This window comes from Cucurbita pepo, chromosome 4 (genome assembly GCF_057944985.1).
Source record: "Cucurbita pepo subsp. pepo isolate OVF chromosome 4, ASM5794498v1, whole genome shotgun sequence".
In the NCBI taxonomy this organism is placed as follows: domain Eukaryota; kingdom Viridiplantae; phylum Streptophyta; class Magnoliopsida; order Cucurbitales; family Cucurbitaceae; genus Cucurbita; species Cucurbita pepo.
The window spans coordinates 11162839-11182068 of record NC_141801.1 but is presented as its reverse complement, the minus strand read 5'-3'; the positions used below and the strand labels follow the sequence as shown (position 1 = coordinate 11182068).

At 34.6% G+C, this 19230-nt stretch overlaps 5 protein-coding genes across 7 annotated transcripts; 4 read left to right on the top strand and 1 right to left on the bottom strand.

Moving 5' to 3' along the window:
• Positions 1–463: 463 nt before the first annotated feature.
• LOC111793472 (zinc finger CCCH domain-containing protein 32) lies at positions 464–4021 on the top strand. 3 transcript variants are annotated; one of them, XM_023675369.2, is made up of 3 exons: positions 464–687; positions 1131–1241; positions 2331–4021. In XM_023675369.2, the coding sequence occupies exons 1-3, from the start codon at positions 592–594 to the stop codon at positions 3774–3776; spliced, it is 1653 nt and encodes a 550-aa protein (XP_023531137.1). In that variant the 5' UTR covers positions 464–591; the 3' UTR covers positions 3777–4021. The 3 variants fall into 3 exon arrangements, with proteins under 3 accessions (XP_023531137.1, XP_023531138.1, XP_023531140.1); XM_023675370.2 differs by having other exon boundaries at positions 465–663; XM_023675372.2 differs by lacking the exon at positions 464–687 and adding an exon at positions 704–1041.
• Positions 4022–4845: 824 nt separating this feature from the next.
• On the top strand, positions 4846–5202 carry LOC111793347 (uncharacterized protein At1g15400-like). Its single transcript, XM_023675192.1, has one exon. The coding sequence runs from the start codon at positions 4846–4848 to the stop codon at positions 5200–5202; it is 357 nt and encodes a 118-aa protein (XP_023530960.1).
• A 2341-nt stretch (positions 5203–7543) lies between these two features.
• Positions 7544–8369, bottom strand: LOC111792139 (glyoxylase I 4-like). The gene is made up of 2 exons (XM_023673470.2): positions 8201–8369; positions 7544–8117 (listed from the first exon to the last, which is right to left on the bottom strand). The coding sequence occupies exons 1-2, from the start codon at positions 8341–8343 to the stop codon at positions 7691–7693; spliced, it is 570 nt and encodes a 189-aa protein (XP_023529238.1). The 5' UTR covers positions 8344–8369; the 3' UTR covers positions 7544–7690.
• Positions 8370–9815: 1446 nt separating this feature from the next.
• LOC111793309 (mediator of RNA polymerase II transcription subunit 17) lies at positions 9816–14705 on the top strand. The gene is made up of 8 exons (XM_023675143.2): positions 9816–10122; positions 10454–10652; positions 10748–10861; positions 11045–11130; positions 12793–13180; positions 13274–13735; positions 13888–14211; positions 14297–14705. Exons 1-8 carry the CDS (start codon positions 10034–10036, stop codon positions 14624–14626), a joined length of 1992 nt encoding a protein of 663 aa, XP_023530911.1. The 5' UTR covers positions 9816–10033; the 3' UTR covers positions 14627–14705.
• Positions 14706–16191: 1486 nt separating this feature from the next.
• LOC111793308 (uncharacterized) lies at positions 16192–19141 on the top strand. The gene is made up of 4 exons (XM_023675142.2): positions 16192–16779; positions 18148–18312; positions 18404–18455; positions 18553–19141. Exons 1-4 carry the CDS (start codon positions 16523–16525, stop codon positions 18640–18642), a joined length of 564 nt encoding a protein of 187 aa, XP_023530910.1. The 5' UTR covers positions 16192–16522; the 3' UTR covers positions 18643–19141.
• Positions 19142–19230: the final 89 nt, after the last annotated feature.

Genomic DNA, 19230 nt, shown 5'->3' with positions numbered 1-19230 from the left:
CGTTGAAGAGAAGGATGACAAAAATGAAGGTCTGGTCAGTGGGGCATAGCACTGGATAGGCTCACTCTCCTTTTCCCCTTCAAAACTCAGTGGGGGCATAGCACTGAATCCCTACGGAATTGGAATTTTCATCCACCGTCAACACAAAGATTCAAAATTTAGCCAAAGCGTTAGCGAAGCGTTGTAGTAGCAATGAACCGAGTTGTAGTAGCAATGAAGCCCTATGTGTTATAATACTGAGCCAAAACTACCACGAAGGGTAAAGGCTAGAATCCCGATAGGAAAGTAAAAATTAGAAATTATGGATAAACAATTAATTTATATAAATATATATTTATTGAGTTCATTATTGTAAGATAATTAAATGGAATTGGATGCGAAAATAAATAGAAGATTTAATTTTTTAATTTTTGTTTGGTTTGGGTAACACAATTTAATTTAAAATGATCTCCGCCATCTAAAATCAAAAATCGAAAATTCAATAGAAGGCCCTTTATGACGATGATTTTGTTGCTTCTTTTTCACTTCCCACACGCTCTCCCGTCTTCTTCTTCTTCTTCCAATTCCTTCTAGTTTTGAGAAGAATACCAAATGGGGGAAGAATTTCGGAAGCGGAATACTGATTGCGTTTATTTCTTGGCTTCACCTCTTACCTGCAAGAAGGTCTGCTTTTGTTGCTTAAATAATGTAACCCCTTTTTTGAAGTTCATCGATTTTTTTTTTTTCTTTTTTCTTTTGTCATTTCCTTAATGTTATAATTCCTTCTCGATATGCGTCAAGACCGGAGGATTTGGGTTATGATTACATTGGTTTATTGCGACTGTGAAGATCTTGCTTTCCATTTGAAGGGTTTTCTGTAACATTCTGTCGAAATGCATCGGCGACATTTTCTGTTTGAGTCCTCTAATTGTACTTGTTAATGTTGAACAGAAGTAGGGTTGGTTTCTGTGTTTCAATTTACGGGGCGTCGGACATTGTGGATGGTCCTTTTCAGTTCATTTTCTACCCCACACCATGATCATGAGATTTCTCGATTCTAATGTGGAGTCTGGTTTTCGTGTTTATGTTTGCTTTTTGCATGTTTCAAATTTTTATTTTGATTCGAACGAGTAAAAACTACTTCCTTTCAGGGGTTTGATTGCGAGTATCGGCACAGCGAGATTGCTAGGCTGAACCCAAGAGATTGTTACTACTGGCTGGCGGGAAACTGCTTGAATGCAGCCTGTAGTTTTCGCCACCCGGTAAGCTTATAATCTGTTCTGTTGAAATTTCCCTTGAACTTAGTTGGAGTCAGTGACCGCTTAATCTATCTTATTTATATATGTTTAGCTATGAAGCTTCATTGGTAAGAACACTTCCTTTGTATGCTGTAAAACTAAATTTTTGTTGGAAGGGTTGCACATTTCTCTGATGTTTTTCTTACTTGGGCATTTTTCCTGGTTCTCAACTTTGAATATGCCGTCGTTATGCTTTTGCTCAAAGATTCAATCCCCATAACTTAGGTATCTGTTATCACAAATCTATGCCTAGGCATGCCTATATTGTTGGGTAGAATTAGATTATTCTTCTTCTTTTTTCTTTTGGATCGTAAGTTTATTTGGAAAGCAAGTAATGCTGTAGTCGATTTATGGTGCCGATTTAAGAAAAACAATTGTCGAAGTGATCTGTTTTTGTTTACTTTGTTATGCAATAAACAATGCCGGTCTTTATAGACTGTTCTTAGAGCTAGCAATTTAAATATTTAGGTTTGAATGGCTCTTGAGAATTTGTTAAACTTTGTTCTTTCCATCAACATGAAAAGGGGCCTTAGTCCTATTGTCATCACCTTCGTACATAAACGAGCATAATCTGTGAATGATATGAGATTAGTTATAGTGATGTATATATCTATTTGTTGAATGATCGTGCTGTGTAAACATCTAATGGAAGCCAGGCTGGAGTAAATAGATCCCTACAGGAATTTATTAAGCCTTCTGAAGAATCTCATGCATTCTAGTAGATTGTTTCAAATGTTATAATATTTTATTGACCCGGTCCAGTACACAGTGTTCGAGGTGGAGAACACAAGTAGCTGGATACCTTTCATGTGATCTTTATTAAGGATGCTTTGTTCGTAAATTTATGCCAAATCCTTGAATGATTTATTAACTGGATACCTCCATCTGTTTATACTTTAGATATTAACTTTTCCTCTTTGTTGAACTAACAGTTCCTGTTACCTTTCGCCTCGTGATTGTTAATTTGAGTTGATGGTCTTCTTGGAACTTTATCGTGCTCTCATTATGTAACAACATTGTTTTTAAAATTTGTGCTTTCCTTTTTCTCCTTAGCCAATGGATGGTGCTGCTGGAAAAGTGTTTGAATCTTCTCAATCTTCTGTACCTGTGAATAAGACAAATATTCCCTGTTATTTTTATTTCAATGGCTTCTGCAGTAAAGGCGATACATGCACTTTTTTGCATGGCAATGATATTCCTGTTGCTGCAAGATCTACTAAGATAGGCAATACATCTTCCTCTGAAGATAAAACAGCTTCATCTCACAAAAATGGACTAGCCTCTACAGATGCAGATGCATTTCTTCATCCATCCAAAAAAGTAGTTGGTCCAACAATTGAGGGGACATTTCGGGAGAGTCTCAGTCATCCCTCTGCTGAAAATGTTTCGATTAGAAGTGCCTGTGCAAAGATCTCGTTGCCCGAGTGTGAAAAAGTGGCTGTTGATGAGCCTGTCTCCTTACCTCTGACTGAAGGATCTAAATATAGTAGATCTCATGTACATGTAGTTGCAGATCAGAGTTATGAGGAGCCAATGATGGACAGTTCAGAGGACGAAAACCCCTTGGAGTCATCCACTGGCTTTGATGTTGTTGTAGGCCACGAGTCGGAGAATTTGGATAGTGATGATGATTCAGAGTACCTTCTATCAACTAATCTGGAGCAAAGAGAACTGGATACTGAATTATGCAGGGACGACGATGAAGACTATATTGCATATGAGCCCATGCATTCTGATTTAGAACTTCTTTATGAACGTGAGATGCACTCATATGACCATTTAGAGCGCAATTCTGTCCTTTCCAATGACAGGAACGTTATCAGCTGCTCGAGAGGGAAACTTATCAAGTCCTTGTTTACTCGAAAGAGAAAGCTCACACTCATGAATATAGATTCAGAGGAATGGAATCGTACCGATCTTCGAAGTTATCTGCAGAGAGACGGTGTTTCTGGAAATGGTTCAATTATTGGTTTATCAAGGAGAAGAAACGGAATGTCTCGTCGAACAAGTAGAAACTTTGCAAAACCTTGGAAGGATGGTTTATATCACCCAACCCTTGGAAGAAGACTGCCATTACATGTGGGGAAGGTTTCTGGAGAATCACTCTCAGAAAATTTAACCTTTTCAAATAGTATTAGTGGTTATCGATCTTTTAGGCACTCTAGACAATACAAGCCCTGCAGGTATTACGACGGATATAGATTGGCCAGACGACAACATCCGCTGTCCAACATCTCAAGAAGACCTGTGTCGAGGGAACCCGTTCCAAGGGATCATGGATTCAATCTGAAGTCTGTTCCATTTAAAGGACCAAAGACCCTTTCTCAGATCAAGGACGAGAAGAGAAAAGTAGAAGAAAACAGAGGCTTGTCGATGAAAAAACGTCATTCGATCGGATGTGCTTCGTCCTCGGCTGACTTTAGAGGGCCAAAACCTTTGAGTGATATCCTTAAAGACAAAAGGAAGGTGGAGAAGCTTGTGAAGGAAATAATTAGTTAGCTGAATAAGTTGGTGTAATGGCAAATAGTTCGTTTTTCTTCAAATCTATGATGTGCTAATTGTGATATTGTCAAAAGAAATTAGATACTGTTACTGAATCCTGGGCTTGTAGGTGCCATAAATCTTGTCTTTCTTAGTTAGAGGTAGCTGAACCAGAAGCTTAACTTGATGGGGTCCCTCTCATGTGTTGACTTTGCCATTTTTTTAGTATTAAGAGTGTGTTCATCTGCCCCGGAGCTGCTCAATTCATCATAGCATATACCCTTCAAATCTTCCACTTCACATGTTCAACTTTAAATATCAACATAAACAAGATGACATATTAGGGTGTGTACGTAGTCTAATGATATAATACATATTAGTGATGAATCCTATAGTTTGTATTTACACTTTTATACCCTTCAGTGCTTCCCTTTATCTTTTCATCAACTGGTTTAAATATTTTAATAGTGATAATTCATTTACAAGAATTAAAGTAATTAATTATAAATTAACATAAATGAGAAACATAAATAAGGATTCAATACATTTAATGAAAACTATATTCAAAACTCAGATAATTTTTTGAAAATTTTATTATACTAAAGTTTCTCATTCGTATGAAAATATATTGTTATTATTTTTAATTCACAACATGTGATATTTATTTAGTGTTTGGTAAGGTGGGTTATAATTTTATTATTTCTCATTCTAAATTTTATGTCGAAATCAAATGAAAACAAAGGATGAAAGAAGAACATGGGAGAGAAACATGGTAACTGAATTGGTCAACTAATTTTTTTAAGAAAAGTTTTGTTTTTTTTTTAAAGAAAAAAAGAAACAGAAAATTCAGTTGCCATTAAAATTTCCTATTTTTACCCAAATTGCATCGTCCTCTGTTTTATAAACCAAAATAAAGGCCAACAGAAAACATAACAAAATAAATAATATATATATATATATATATATATATATAAATAATAATAATATTTAGAAAAAAAAGGAAAGAAAAAGAACTCCCAAAACGCGCATCTTCTTCTATTTCTTCTCCTTCTTTCCTTTTTTTTGGGTCTCAGATTTTAGAATAAACATGACGGGCTTACAGAGGTCCGCCGTGTCGTTCCGGCGTCAGGGCTCCTCCGGCTTGGTCTGGGACGACAGATTCTACAGCGGCGAATTGAAACCCACAAAGCGTCACTATGAAGAACACCTTCAACCCGACGTCGTTTCTCTTTCCAAAGAGTTGAGGACTTGTCGCAGCGTCGGATCCACCGCCACCTCTGAAGGAACCCGATCTTCCACCGTCCACCGTATGGAGGTTATATCGCCGTCGCCAACGCCAAGTATGGGGGACCCATCTTCACCGAAGTTCACCGGCTGCGGATTCTGCGGCGTGTTTGGCCGCCCCATCGGCGGGTCTCGCCATCAGAAATCCAACAAACATTGATCGGAGCAATTTAATTTCGTTAATTCTCTGCAAGTTTTCCCCTGGGATTATTAATTTATGGATTGTTTGTTGAAAATAAAGAAATTACACAAAGAACCAAATGGAATTAATCTGAAACTCAAAACAACTGCGTTTATTCAAAATTAATTATATTTAATATCAACTTATTTTTCTTAAAACAAAACACAATTAACAACCTATGCAATATTTAATTAATTGCTTTAAATATATATATATATATATATATATATATATATATATATTTATGCTACTAATAAACTTTCAAATTAATTGCTTTGAATTTCAAACTTGACGCATGAGGCGGACTAGGTAATTATTGGACATTAAAAAAGTCAACACGAACATGTTCGGTCAAGGACAATCAATTTCAATTACATATAAGCTTGTCCTGATTAATATCATACAATAAAAAGCTTTAAAACATTTATATTTATTTTAAGTGTTTAATCTTAACCCGACATTTCTTTTTCAAAATCAAGAATCATTTGAGTAAATTATATTCGATTGAGACTTAACACAAGAAAAAAGTAATATTTTTAGAATAATTAAATTTTAATTGACTTATACAAATTAAAATAAAAAATAAAAAGAAAAAGATTGCCCGGAACTATAGGCATACATAAACTATCATTGACTTAGTTACCACATTAAATGTATGTAGTTATTATTATTATTATTATTATTATTATTATTATTATATAAGTTTTGAATTTCTGGGAACTAAAAATAAAACAGTTTTGAAGTTAATATTAAAAAAAAAAACAATAATTATTGGGTATTTTCTTTGATGTGCTGTAGATATTCCAAGTATTTTTTTTTTTTAATTACAAAATCCAAAAAGAATGCCAATCTCTAAAGTCAGTTTGATAAATACTTTTTATATATATTAATTATATACATTGAAATAGTTCTCAAATAGAATTTAAAAATTAAAAAAGAAGAAGAAAAGTAAACAACGTTATTAAGAAAACTTGAATTTCACTCTCGTTATTATTCACATTAGAATGCTGCTGATACGTAAGGATGTAGTCATCGCAATGCTACGTAGTCAAGAAAGATATCTAAACTTTTAATATATTTGATCGGATAAATATTTTAAATGTGAAAGCTTGAAGATTTGAACGCCTTGACGGTAGAAAAATTGCTATTAATTGTTGAGCCGACATTTAAATAGATGACATAGGTAATCTTTGATATATTGAAGAAGATTTTATTTTATATATTACTAGTTCAAAATATAGCCGTCAACACGCTGAAAATTTAAAGATGAATCAACATTTTTAAGCATCAAAAAAGAAAAAATTTATTATTTTTACCCTTTAACTTTGAACGTGTTCGAAGAACACTAGCGCCTGAGAAAATATATGTTTCTATTTTATTTTATTATTTTTAATTTGTTGGTTTAGTTTCTTTTATATATATATATATATATATTTGTTATTTTATTATTTTTAATTTCTTTTGTTTAATTTCGTTTATATATATATATATTTTAAAAATACCTTAATATTTCATATTATTTGAAAACACATTAAAATAGGCTAACATATAACTATGGATACATTTTATACTATTTTAATTATGATTTATACATTATTTAATTTAAGTTATTATAGCTATATATATATATATATATATATAATTTTAAAAAGCATATTTTAAGTTCAGTTTATTTGTTGTTATATCATAATTTATATATATTTTTATTTTTTTTAATAGTTCAGGATTCATCTATAAATAAACATATTTCAATTAAAATATTTATATATATTTATATATATATATATATATATATATATATATATATATATATATATATATATATATATTTTGTTATATAATCTTTAAATTAATCATTTTTATTATTTATTTAATTTTATGATCCATTCTTATGTTTATATTTATACTTTAACCCATTCTAAAGAAATATCTATATTTATTGTCTTTAATTTTATGACAATGTTGAACTATGTTAATATATTATCATTTTCGTTTATTTATTTATTTATTTATAAATAATTATAGATTGATTTGTGTTTATTTGTTAACTTTTAATATATTTCAGATAAGATTGTATCCAAATAATTATAGAGGGTGAATAAATAAAACTTAAAAAAATAAAAATTTGACAACGCAACGGGTACCAACCCGAAAATAAAGAGTTGGGTTGGGTTGGGTTACCAATCCAACCAACGGTAACTTTTGGATGGGGTAAAAAAAAATCACTCAACCTAACCCAACTTGAACTTTGTACACCCCTCTCAACTAACTAACTAACAATTAAGTAAGACATATAAATGGTTAAAAGTAATTTGAATATATATTTTTCATTCACATAAGTACCAAGTCTTGTTATTTAAATACACAACATATTTGGAGAACGAACTCAAAATTGCCCTTTAATCATGTTTTTACAACCACAGCCACACGACATAAAAAAAAAAAAAAAAAAAAAAACCAAGGAATTTCATGTGCATGCATTGCATGGGATGCTGATGAGCAACTGTTGGAGCTGCATCATCTGAACGGCAGCGTTTTGAATCTGTTGTAGCTTTTGCTGTTGCTCCGCTTGTTGAATACTGCACAAACGCGCCGCCGCGGTCGGGGAATCGCCGCCAGACAGTGGAAGAATAGGGAGGTTCTCACAATTGCAAATTTCAATCATTAGGCCATCTGGGTCGTGGAAGAACAACTGGTCAACAAAGACCCCATCGTCTTCCACCTCACACTTCACGTACTCTATTCTCATCTCCTTCAGCTGCTTCTCAGTAGCTCCCATGTTCTCGCTCTGAAACGAAAGATGATTGTCTTTAGGGTTTATCACTCTCTTCTTCGGCTTATCGTCCGCCTCACAGGACTGCAGAAGATGTATCCCCATCCCGTAATTGTACAACCTATTCCACAAAAGTTTTAATTTTTAAACAAAAAAATATAATTTTGATTAAAGGGTTTTTCAAAATATATATAAATACAATACCATGCGCCATGGAAGGTGAAGGAAGCAGGTCTTTTAACAGAATAGAAGCCAAGAACTCTCTGGTAGAAATCCACAGATTTCTCCACTGAATTGCAGACTATTGAGATGTGATTCACAGCCTTCAGACGAAGAGGATTCTTCATCTTAATTAAATGAATAATCAAAGAGAAGTGGAATTAATTGCATTCAAATTGTTCCTTAATTAGGGGATTTATATCGAGTGGGAGGTGGCAGAAGCTTTAATTAATTTCATTTTTTAATTAATTTGAGTAGCATAAGTTTCTGTGTGTTTGATTATTTTCCAGTCAACAGATGTAATTAATAACTTATTAATGGAATTTTGTGCTTTTGACTTTGTCAAACTATAATATATTATGTCTTCAATAATTAAAGGGGAAGAAAGCTTCAATTTTTTCCTCCTCAGATACACCTTGTAGCATCCCAACAGATATTTTATATTTAAATTTTAGGACATAAAAAATGTAACATGTGCGGTGGATAAACTTAATTTTTGTACGTCCATAATTATTTTTATATTACGAAGTTGTGTTTTAAAATTTTAGATTTGAATTTTTAATATAAAATTCATTTGAAAATATGGTTTATAAGAAGTATTGGGGTTCCCGGAATTACTTAAAAAATAACAAAAAATAATCGGTCAAACTTAATCGTCTGCATTAATAAGATTGATGTCTAGAATAAAACGTCATTTAAATATAATTATATTTTGGATTTACTAATTCCTCCTTCTCCTTTTGGCCGTTATCCCTTCGATATTATCCATTCGATTCCATGTTTATAATATTCCCTTTGATTTCTCAGACGAATTCCCCAACTTTGTTTTACAGAAAAAGTTTTAAAAAATTGAATTTTGATTTTTTTAAATCAGCATTTTCAAACAATTATCAAAAAATATATATATATCAAATATTAGAACAAATGATATTTGGTCACACAACATCTTCAAATGAAAACAAAAAGAAACAATTTTTTTTTTGCGACTTTGTCTTGAATTAAACTAAGTTAAGGTAATATCATACCACCTTTGGCCTGCACTATAAATATTTAAATTTACTTTTGTGTTTTGTTGTTATTCAACGCATTCGAATACGATTGTCACCATATAATTTATATCCATTTTGATAAATCTAATAAATTATTAAAAAGTGATTGTCACGCTATCATATGATTCTTATGATGATTAGTTATGTGATTGAAAAGTAATGTTTATGTTGAAGGATTATTTAAAAATATACATTATTGAACAATAAAGAAGTATTAACTAAATTAAATTTGATGGGATAATATTGATAGTTAATTAAAGAAAATATGGTAGTAAGGTTTCATGCATTTTAGTGGTGGTATGTTTAAAAAATATTTAGTGAAATTATTTTAGAAATTATAATAAATGGCATATAAAATAATGTTGGAATTATATAGATGATTGTTTTTTTCTCCCTTTTTAAGTTAAATTTTATCTAACTTTGTTAGAGATAATTGGTATAAAATAAGAAATCAATTATAGAATTAATTTTAATAAAAAAAGAAAAAGAAAGGAAGGCGTTCGTATATTTTGATTACAGAAAGAAAATATTTAAACCGAAAAAGTAAAAAGAAAAAAGGGAGGAGAGTATTGCGCGCCGAAAAAGGGCAGTGAAGCATGATGTTTATCCAGAAAATTCAGGGACAAATCGGTAATTTCGGGTTTCGCAGTCGTCGGCTGAGCTCTCTGTCAGTGGACTCTCATCCCCATCCCGGACTTCTCTTCGGTTCTAGGGCTCGCTCCGAAGCTCTTCCCCTCTTCACATTATTCCGGGAAAATACTGTGCGAATATGGACGGAGACATTACAGTTTCTCTCGACAAGCTTCCCATCAAACGTTTGGAGGCCATAGAAGAAAACGGACTCGAGAGATTCCCATCGTATGTTCATTTTTTCCTCTGCTTTTACCCCATTTTTGGTTCCTGAGATAACTGAGGAAACATAAATTACTTGATATGCGTGTTAAGGTAGAAGAAGATGTACCTTAGTTGACGAATGTGTGCTTGTGATTAGGCATTCTTAATTCTGATTACGTTCGTATGTGTACCTTGGTGATTGTTTAGAGTGAACTCTGATACGAGTTTCTCATTATGCTAAATTATCTGGAATATAATTTGTCAATGTATTTCTCGGTGTTCCTTGCGAAGTTTCTGATTAATTTCTCGAACGTTTTTGGTTAATTAAGGTTGGTTTTTGCTATATTGTTAATAGAGATGTAGGGTATGAAGAGAAACGGTTGTCGCTTATTCGGAGAATTGACTTTGCTTGGGCAATAGAGAAGGACGATGACAAAAAGAAGCAGAAGAAGAGCTCCAAGGAGAGTTCAACGCCGTGGCCATGGCAGAACATGATAGAAAACTTGCAGTTGGCTCATCAGGAGCTCTCTGTTATCATAGACCTGATCAACACCGTGAGTTTCTAAATTAAACGCCTCTGATTTTGCTATATTTTTACCATACTGTTTGTTGTATAAATAAAATATTTTTTGTCTTGATATAATTGTAGGTGGAAGCTAATGATGCAGTAACAGTGGCAGGGATGACAAGGCCAAAACTATTACCTAATGAAGCTTTATCTGATCTTGGAGTGTCTGTAGCAACGAAACTACAATGCTTTCGAGTACTATTTTTATCCTTCTTTTGTTCACAGAATTATTGCCTTTTCTGATTAGCTTGCTTTGATTGGGTTGGAGCAACTGTGTTAAGATTAATTTGCAGTATTATTCAGTAAAATTTCATCTTATTATCTGTACTATCGCTTTGAAAGTGCCTGATTTTATCTCCTACCCCTTAATCTCTACAGCATCTTGGTAAATATTTCAAGCAGTCAGCTAAAGGTTTGGAACGCCAGGTTTCCAGGGAAGCAAGATTCTATGGTGCTCTAATTCGGTAATCAATTCATTTCATTAATCCTGCAATCATTGTGCAATGTACCTATGTTAAAAATCATTTATCATTGTGAATCTGACAGTTTGTGCACGGTAGTACTCTTTAAAATCCCTGAAGTGTCCTGAAATTAAACAGTTCTATCATAAAATATAAATATTCTGTGATTTGTATTCTTGGGCCTTTATCAATTTAGATAAACAGAAGTTTCTGATAAGATAACTTAGTTATGCCCCTCATATAGTCATATGTCATACTATAAGATTTATACGATAAATGATCCGTTCTAGGTATTAATTGCCTCAATGAAGATCTAGATTTACGTATAGGGCATAACCTCAAGTACTCATTTTGGGATCCTAAGGTGGATGCTGGCAAAAAAAGAGGTTATTTTCTGTAAAGGGGTGGGATTAACCCTTATTCATTTGGCTCTTTCCAATAGCTGTCTTTTTTTTTTTTTTTTTTTTTTTTTTTTTTTGTGTATGCATTCAGGACTCGTGTATCTGTTGTTTGATCCAAAAAGCTTATATGAGACTTCCTCCCTTGGGAGGGTGTGTGAGAATGAGTGTTATCTAGTTAACTGGAGCTTGGCATCGTGTTGTTTGAGAGTGGTTGATTGGGATGGTTAATTGCTGACTAATAACCTTGCTGCTTTAGTTAAGTGGATTTGGGCTTTGAAGTTTTTGTTGGTAGCAATCTACTTCAGGAAATATAAGATTATTGCAAGAAGATTTGGGGTTCAGTCCAGTAGTTGGGGTTCCAATCAGGCTTCATTAGTCTCTCTCATCATAGTTCCAGAAGGCCATTGCTTAGGATTTTTTGTTAATTGGGGAGCTTCATCGCAAACTCAAATGGGTAGGATATAGATGATCATTGTACTTTTCAGGTTTCACTCTACTGACAAATTTTGTTTTTTTAAAAGAAAAAAGAAAAAAACCTGTCATTTAAACGAGCTCCCATAGTTCCGATATTGTAGGGAGAAAATATTGGTTGCTTCCCTGGAGGAGGTTATTTTCCATATTCTGTCAACCCTTGCTAAGGTTAGGTCATTAAGCAAGGTGGTATTCTCGAGGCATCTTGTTGAAGTGTAATGGGGGAACCTTGATTGTAGATCTTTTCTTAACTGGGAGGTATAGACCCCTTTCAATCTACTGCCACTTTGGGCTTCCATCTGTCACCCCATCATCAGGCATATACCCTATCTAATAATTGGAAGATAAGGGAGGTTGCTCCAAATTTCCCTTTGTATAGCTTTGTCTGGCCTGTTTCCTTAGTATGTGTATGGAGCTTCTTCGTAGCCCCTTGCTACTTTATAAGTTGCACCTTCGCATATTCTCCCTTTCTTTGTTTTTGGTTCCTTCATCTTTTTTTTTTTCTTCTAATAAACCTTTGGATTATTTAGGGTTCGGCCTTCTTAATATTCTGAGCTTGTTATTTGATTCTTTCGTAACGTTTCATCTATAAATTGAGAATTTCCACCATTTGAAATTTAATAACTTTTTAACTTCTGGAATTTACTTTATTTAATATCTAATTAACCTAAATATAACCATATATTAGTTTATTATAGTACCAATTTCTATACTAAGAATCGGAAACCTTTTTGTACTTTTAATGCTTTCTAATCTTCACAAATTTTCAGTATTTGCTGATGATGTATATCAGATTGCAGCAAAATTGGAAGGTTAAAAGGCAGCGTGTGGCTGCTGCTCCAGCTCCTGCAAATGAAGGCTTTACCATTGATTTATTTGACAGTTCATCATGTGACCCGTCATCTGTGTTTCGACCATCTTCATCTACGATTCGTGTTGAACATGATTTGTCTGGAATGCTGACAATTAATTTACCTCCAAATTCATGCCACTCCCTTCGTTTTGGATTTCTCAGTGGATGTAATGTAGAAAATTCTTTGGAACTTGGTAAAAACGAGTCCACAAATTCAACCAACCAGTCTTCAAATAAAAGTGAGAAGGAGTTTACGAATGACAATGCGTACATTAAGGAAACAAACTCACTTCTCCGTGAAGTTCACCATGCCATTTTCAGTGAGCAGGTGGTTTCTTTATTACATTAATCTTGCTCAGTATAGGCCTTTCCTACTTTAGTCCTCCACCACATGATACATCGTTTGCTCTACTGGTTCCAGGTGTTTGATTTGGTGAACCGTGAAGCATTCAATCCGTCCTTGGGTATCAACGTGACTGGCATACGAGAAAATTACTTGCAATTAAGTATAGATCAGGGTACCTCGGTCTTCATCTCTCTTGTGCCATCTAGTCAAAGTTGCCAACTAGTTGATGGTGCAAATACCGAGATTTTGGATAATACTAATTTACCTTTTGATTCCCTTGATGGGATTGAATTACCAGATAGAGATGACCACCTTGAAAAGAAATTGCGGAATCCTAATCATATAACCTTTGAGATATATCTGCAACAAATTTTTCACGCGCTAGTGTTTGTAAAATCAAATGATAGAGCCATTTCTGCCTTCAGCAGGCAATCGGCTCAAGTTTCTAATGATGGGTCTGGGCTTCTTGGTCATTTCTGTTTGTCTCTGGCCCACAGAATATTTGCAAACAATGTTCTCATGGAGCTCGAAAATGTGGTATAGTCCCAATTTCTTAATTTCTTCCATTTTTTGTCGATGATGAAACTGCACTGTTTATATATATATATGTAAAACTAAAATGGTTCTGATTCCTGTATTTGATGTTACTCAGCATATTAAACATGCAGTTTATCTTTGGTTGTTCTTAGGTTTGGAAGGTCCCATTTCTTCAATTGATATCTCATCCTACTTGGAATTCTCGAAAATCTTCATGGACGTTTTTCATGGAAGTTCCCCGGTCCATACTTCATCCTACTAGCATCCAAGCTCGTACATCAGACAGTCATCAGATGAATAATGTAACCAAATCGCTTTTTCAGACTAAAGTGGTTGTAAATGATAATTGCATTACTATTGAGGGGGAAGGTGCTCCTAATGTCGTTAGCTTGTTCAAGCGAAATTCCAAGGATATCTATTCGATGAACAGATATGGCTGTGACTTGGCTGATCTTCCCGTGATAATTCTGCTGCAGGTGAGCAGAAAGTAGATTTCCATGCTTGTAAGCTGCCTTATCAATGGAAAGTAATAGTAATATTATCATCGTATTTTTGCGACAGGTTGCAAGCCAAATTGTTCTTTGGCTTCATGAAGAAGCTCTAACCTGGGGAATAAAGGCCAATCGTGACTTCCTAAGTCTGTCATTTGAGCTAGAACAGGGCGAAACACTCCGTCTGGTAGCCCATGTGAACCCAGAGGATACTCAAGGATGCCTTTCTTGGTGGTTGGTAATGGACGATGGCTTGATGGATGACAGGAAACTTAATTTTGACATATCCGATGTTGTACCTGAATACCGGAAGTTTTTGGGCCATTTATCTCTGGAAGTTTTGCATTTAACACTAATGGATTTGGTTAGTTTGTGTAGTGGATTTGGTAGTAGCCTATAACCACCAAATTGCATTGAATTCTTGTAATTTCAGCCTCTAGATGTTCAAATCCTAATGAAATCTTCAATTTGTGCCCCCATTGCTTCCCCAAGTTCATATATTATATATATACTATCCAAAAACAGTAAAGGTGGGCCTGATGACCTGGATGGCTGGAAGCTGACTTCAAAAGGAAGTAACCGTTTGGAAATCCTCATCTTCTAGTGAGTTCTCTATCTTCAAATTGAGTAACCTAGGTTTGATTTGTACTTAACTTTCTTGTGGTGTTTTCTGTCCATTTTCTTTGTTTGAAAAGTCAAGGTGGATGATTTGAACCTTACAAGGGAAACTTTCAGAGTATATTACAGTTGTAAGAGATGAAATGCCTTAGAATTTATTTTGATTTCAAAAGCTCGTGATGATGTGAGGCTGAAATCTTGAAACTTAAATTATGCTATTAATATTGTCCTTTTGTTTTACTATTTGAGTGGACAGAGGCCTCTTTTTTTTCGTTTATATGTGACTAAATTGGCCTAGTTTCATTAAAGGCTCCTTATAAGCTCTGTAAATTGAAAGCCATCCACTATTTAGCATTCTTGAAGACATTTTAAAAAGGAGGGGAAAAAGTCCAAGAACTTCACGAAGACGTCTTTTTAAGACCAAATCAAATTTCAAACGTTTTAAGAAAAGACATATTTTCCTTTAAAGAAACAGAAATGGTATGTTTCTAAATGTTAATAAAATTTACATTTCACAGCACAGTTTCATTCATATAATAAATTATGGCGTTCATTGCGGTACCCATGGGAGGGCAGGTGGAAGCCAATGCATCATTATCTTATTGGCTTCCACTTAATTACCCAAAATGCTATTTCCAAATCAATTAGCCAAACCACCTTTGGCCTTAATGCATCATTAGCCTCAATGCATCATTAGCCTCAATGCATCATCTTATTGTTGTTTTCTTTTTTCATTTTTTAAATCCCATAATTTGGTTTCAATATTTAAGATTTGACGAACTGTTTCCTTTCAAGAATTGAACATTTTGCAAATTTTAGGCTCATTAGCATTTTGGGGAGTCTGATTCATCCCTTATTGTTGACTTACTCGTTGGGAAGTCCTCAAAACAAAGATGGGAAGTGCCCATTAGAAGGGCAAACAAAAAGAGAGAGAGAGAGAGAGAGAGAGAGAGAGAGAGAGAGAGAGAGAGATCTCAGGAAGCGTGCAAGAAAGAAGAGGCATTTTAGAACAAGAATTATCTCCCACGATTCAAAAATCAAAACCCATATTCCTAGTTTCTTTCACGCATCGAATAACCCCTTCACTCGTCATCCCCATTGAAATCCGAAACATTCTGCGACACAGATCCCACTCGGCCTCATCACCCTCGACAAGAAGAAGAAAGCAAGCACGCAGTGAATACCCAAAATCCTATGATACCCTCCCTGGTTTCTTAAATTGCATAGCCTGCTCGGTTTCCCGCATTCAATGCTACAATTTACAAAATATAGGAAATTGTATTGTGGGTATTGAAGCGGTTTTGAAGTCCAATTGTGGGTTCTTGAGAATTCGAAGCTTTTGTTTCTGTTAGGGGTTGGAATACGAAGAACCCCAGATGTGTTGTTCAGAATATTCGTTTTGAGGATCCCTGTTTCTTTTCCGCGGCACTAATCCGTTAGGAATTGGTTCTTTTTCCATGATCTTGTGCCAATCAATTCGTGCGTTCTGTGATTTGAAGTGACAGTTCTGTCGCATTTAATTTTGATACATTTGAATCTTGGAGGTTATAAGTGGAGTATCTGAGTGTAACGCTGTAAAGTTTTCTGGGTAATTGAAATTCTTGATAAATTTCGAGTTAGAAGAGTTTTTTTCCTTTCTGTAATCCATGCCTTTTGCTTAGTTTTAACTTGTGCTACTATGTCGGGGGGAACACCCGTAGCGGGTGGTTATATGAGGCAGAGGCATAGCCAGGGATATGCATCTAGTGGTGATGATATTGAGGATGATGCATGTTCAAGGTTTCAAACCATGTCGTTTCAAACTCCAAAGAGTCGGACGTGGATTGAAGTTGTAGAGAATATCCTTTGGCTTGCTTCTGCTGCTTTCATTGTATACTATGGCGATAGGTACTCCAATATGATATATCTCTTGTGGCATGATGGCCGAATAAGAAGGTGAATACTTAGCCTTTAAGCACACTCCTTGATTGTTGTTGTTTGATTATTCCACTCAACTATTTCAGTGATAACTTACTAATTAGTCATTTCATTATATCTATTGCTTACATTGCTTTATATATTGTTGGTTGTTTTATTTACTTTTTAACTTCATCGTTGATTTGTGACTGCACAAACCCCTCTCCCCATGACTTGGTAGATGCCCTGGGCCAGGGTGGTTTTTCATCGTTGAATTTGGAACCTAAAATGTGAGATTTTTACGCTATGAGTTGATCACTTAACAAATTTTAAATGATATTTTGAGATTTGTTAAATGGACACGAGGCAGATGCAGGCTACCTCAATGTTCCTCTTTAATGGAATCTAGCATTATTTAGGTATGAAGAAACCATATTTGGCATTAGGATAAGCTTGCATAGTGTTGATTCATATGTTTTCATTCCAAGGGCAGGTGAATTCTTGAATCTTTTATAGTACTGGAATGGTGTTAAGCAACACATTAAATCTATGGATACTCGTTACTCTTTAGTGAGAATGCCTTTAGGTGCGTGCCTCAGAATTTAGAGTTGTGGTTTATATCATCTTGCTGATTCTGCATATATTTCTTAATATTTTTATAAAGAATTCTTTGATCTGTCTTTGGTGTAGTCGTTGCCAACGTTCTTAGAATGATACAGGTTCCTTTACAGATTTTGTATTTAGATGATAAGATCTCATATAGAACATCTTATGCAGATTGAATTTACTAGAGGTTTTCTATGCTCAGAGCAAAAAGAGGAAGGATACACATTAAGTAGTAATTATTCAAAATGGCACCACCTTCTTGTTGTACATTTGGATTTCTTTTTCTCTAGAAATTGAGTGATTGGTGAATATTGAGACAGCTTTAGTTGCTTAATATTCATATGGTTAGACATGGTGAAGCCTTTTCCAAGTTTTGGTGTGGCCTTGCTTTTGACCAATACTGGTTGGTGATCACGCTATGTTGGAAGAAGTTTTTCTTCACCACTCCTTTCCAAAGGAGAGTTTTCATCGGCAAGTGGTATTGAAATGTGAGGGGCATTGGGAGTTTGGAGTTCGAGTTCTGATTGATTTGTTTGGGCTGTTGAGTCTTGATTATTTCTGTGTGATATTTCCTTATTTTTGGTTCACAATAGTTGGGGCTCTGTCTTGTAATGTTTATCTCTCCCATTTTGCTTGGCTCCATGTTGTTTGTTTGACCCATTTTGCAATGTTTCATCATGGTCGTCGTCGTTATTATTTTGATAAGAATGTTCCATTATTATTAATGGTGGTGGTTTTTTCATTAAAGAAAAGGTGTTGATAGATTCACTTACATCACTTGAATTCTATTCTCTTGAGCAGACCTCCTTTATACTTCGGAATGGTGGGTATCGGTTTGAATGCTGTCATCTTCATTTACACAAGTATGTCAGCCTGGAGTATTAGAAGGTTTGATGAAAAATGGGAACTAGCAAGCTTATCAGTTTTACCAATTGTAACACTTCTGGGGCTTATCTCCTTTTGCTTGTAAGATAACTCCCCAACATTTATGATATGCATTAACATTCATCGCTCTCATCTTCTCTGATATACAAACACTTATTTTTTTCATTTGTAGGTTGTCATTTGCTCTCTGGCCAATATGGGGTTTCCTGACCATTCCCCTTCTGGTACTTAATCACATGCTATTGGTTTTAGCACCTACCAATTTTTAGGCTTACAATATGGCTTTGCAATGACTTCTACTACTCTTTGGTGTTGCTGCAGTTCACTATGTTCATGGCATTCATGGTTGTATTTCCCAATATAATGATCGGGAAATTCTGGCCTCAGAGTGGTGTACACCGTATAGATTGACTTTCACTTGTTCAAAGTGATGCATAGATTCAAAGATTGATTTTAAAAAACAGATGATTGGTTGGACTGGCTTGAGATGAAACAAGGTTCTTTGGATACCATGATTCTCCGTAACCCAACTGCCCTTGCTTCAGTCAACTCAAATTCCGACTTTGCCAGAATGATTCACGATTATGGTACAACGGGCGTTCCTTATTTTGGTATGACCACAACCGGACCACAATTCTCTTATCATTACATCTTCTGTTAGCAAAGTCCATTTACTTTGTTACATTGTTTAGTTGCCTCATTTTTTCATTCGAAAGTAGTTAGCATCTTCTTTGGTGATAAATTTGTTTGTGTTTGTAAGCTGACGTCACTTCACTGGTATCCTTAGCACAAGGAAAAGATAGAGAACATGAAATGGGTGAGGAGTTTGGTAGGACTGTAAAGTTTTGGGAAATACTGTTTCAGTGAAGTTGCTTTAATGAATGAACAACTGGGCATGTTTCTTGCTTAATTTTTTTCTCTTTCTGCTATTGCTGAAGTTTGTTTGGAGGCATTCTCTCGTTGTTACTTAGAACACTGAATTAAGATCTGCTTAGTCTA

What these genes read in the sequence shown, in the direction of transcription:
- LOC111793472 (XM_023675369.2), top strand. Translation starts at nt 592, where the DNA reads ATGGGGGAAGAATTTCGGAAGCGGAATACTGATTGCGTTTATTTCTTG. An exon ending in GCTTTTGTTGCTTAAATAAT is followed by an intron (nt 688 to 1,130) that starts GTAACCCCTTTT and finishes ACTTCCTTTCAG; the next exon opens with GGGTTTGATTGCGAGTATCG. An exon ending in CCTGTAGTTTTCGCCACCCG is followed by an intron (nt 1,242 to 2,330) that starts GTAAGCTTATAA and finishes TTTTCTCCTTAG; the next exon opens with CCAATGGATGGTGCTGCTGG.
- LOC111793347 (XM_023675192.1), top strand. Translation starts at nt 4,846, where the DNA reads ATGACGGGCTTACAGAGGTCCGCCGTGTCGTTCCGGCGTCAGGGCTCC.
- LOC111792139 (XM_023673470.2), bottom strand. Translation starts at nt 8,343, where the DNA reads ATGAAGAATCCTCTTCGTCTGAAGGCTGTGAATCACATCTCAATAGTC. An exon ending in TTCACCTTCCATGGCGCATG is followed by an intron (nt 8,118 to 8,200) that starts GTATTGTATTTA and finishes TTTGTGGAATAG; the next exon opens with GTTGTACAATTACGGGATGG.
- LOC111793309 (XM_023675143.2), top strand. Translation starts at nt 10,034, where the DNA reads ATGGACGGAGACATTACAGTTTCTCTCGACAAGCTTCCCATCAAACGT. An exon ending in ATGCCATTTTCAGTGAGCAG is followed by an intron (nt 13,181 to 13,273) that starts GTGGTTTCTTTA and finishes TACTGGTTCCAG; the next exon opens with GTGTTTGATTTGGTGAACCG. An exon ending in CCGTGATAATTCTGCTGCAG is followed by an intron (nt 14,212 to 14,296) that starts GTGAGCAGAAAG and finishes TTTTTGCGACAG; the next exon opens with GTTGCAAGCCAAATTGTTCT.
- LOC111793308 (XM_023675142.2), top strand. Translation starts at nt 16,523, where the DNA reads ATGTCGGGGGGAACACCCGTAGCGGGTGGTTATATGAGGCAGAGGCAT. An exon ending in GGGCTTATCTCCTTTTGCTT is followed by an intron (nt 18,313 to 18,403) that starts GTAAGATAACTC and finishes TTTCATTTGTAG; the next exon opens with GTTGTCATTTGCTCTCTGGC. An exon ending in TCCTGACCATTCCCCTTCTG is followed by an intron (nt 18,456 to 18,552) that starts GTACTTAATCAC and finishes GTGTTGCTGCAG; the next exon opens with TTCACTATGTTCATGGCATT.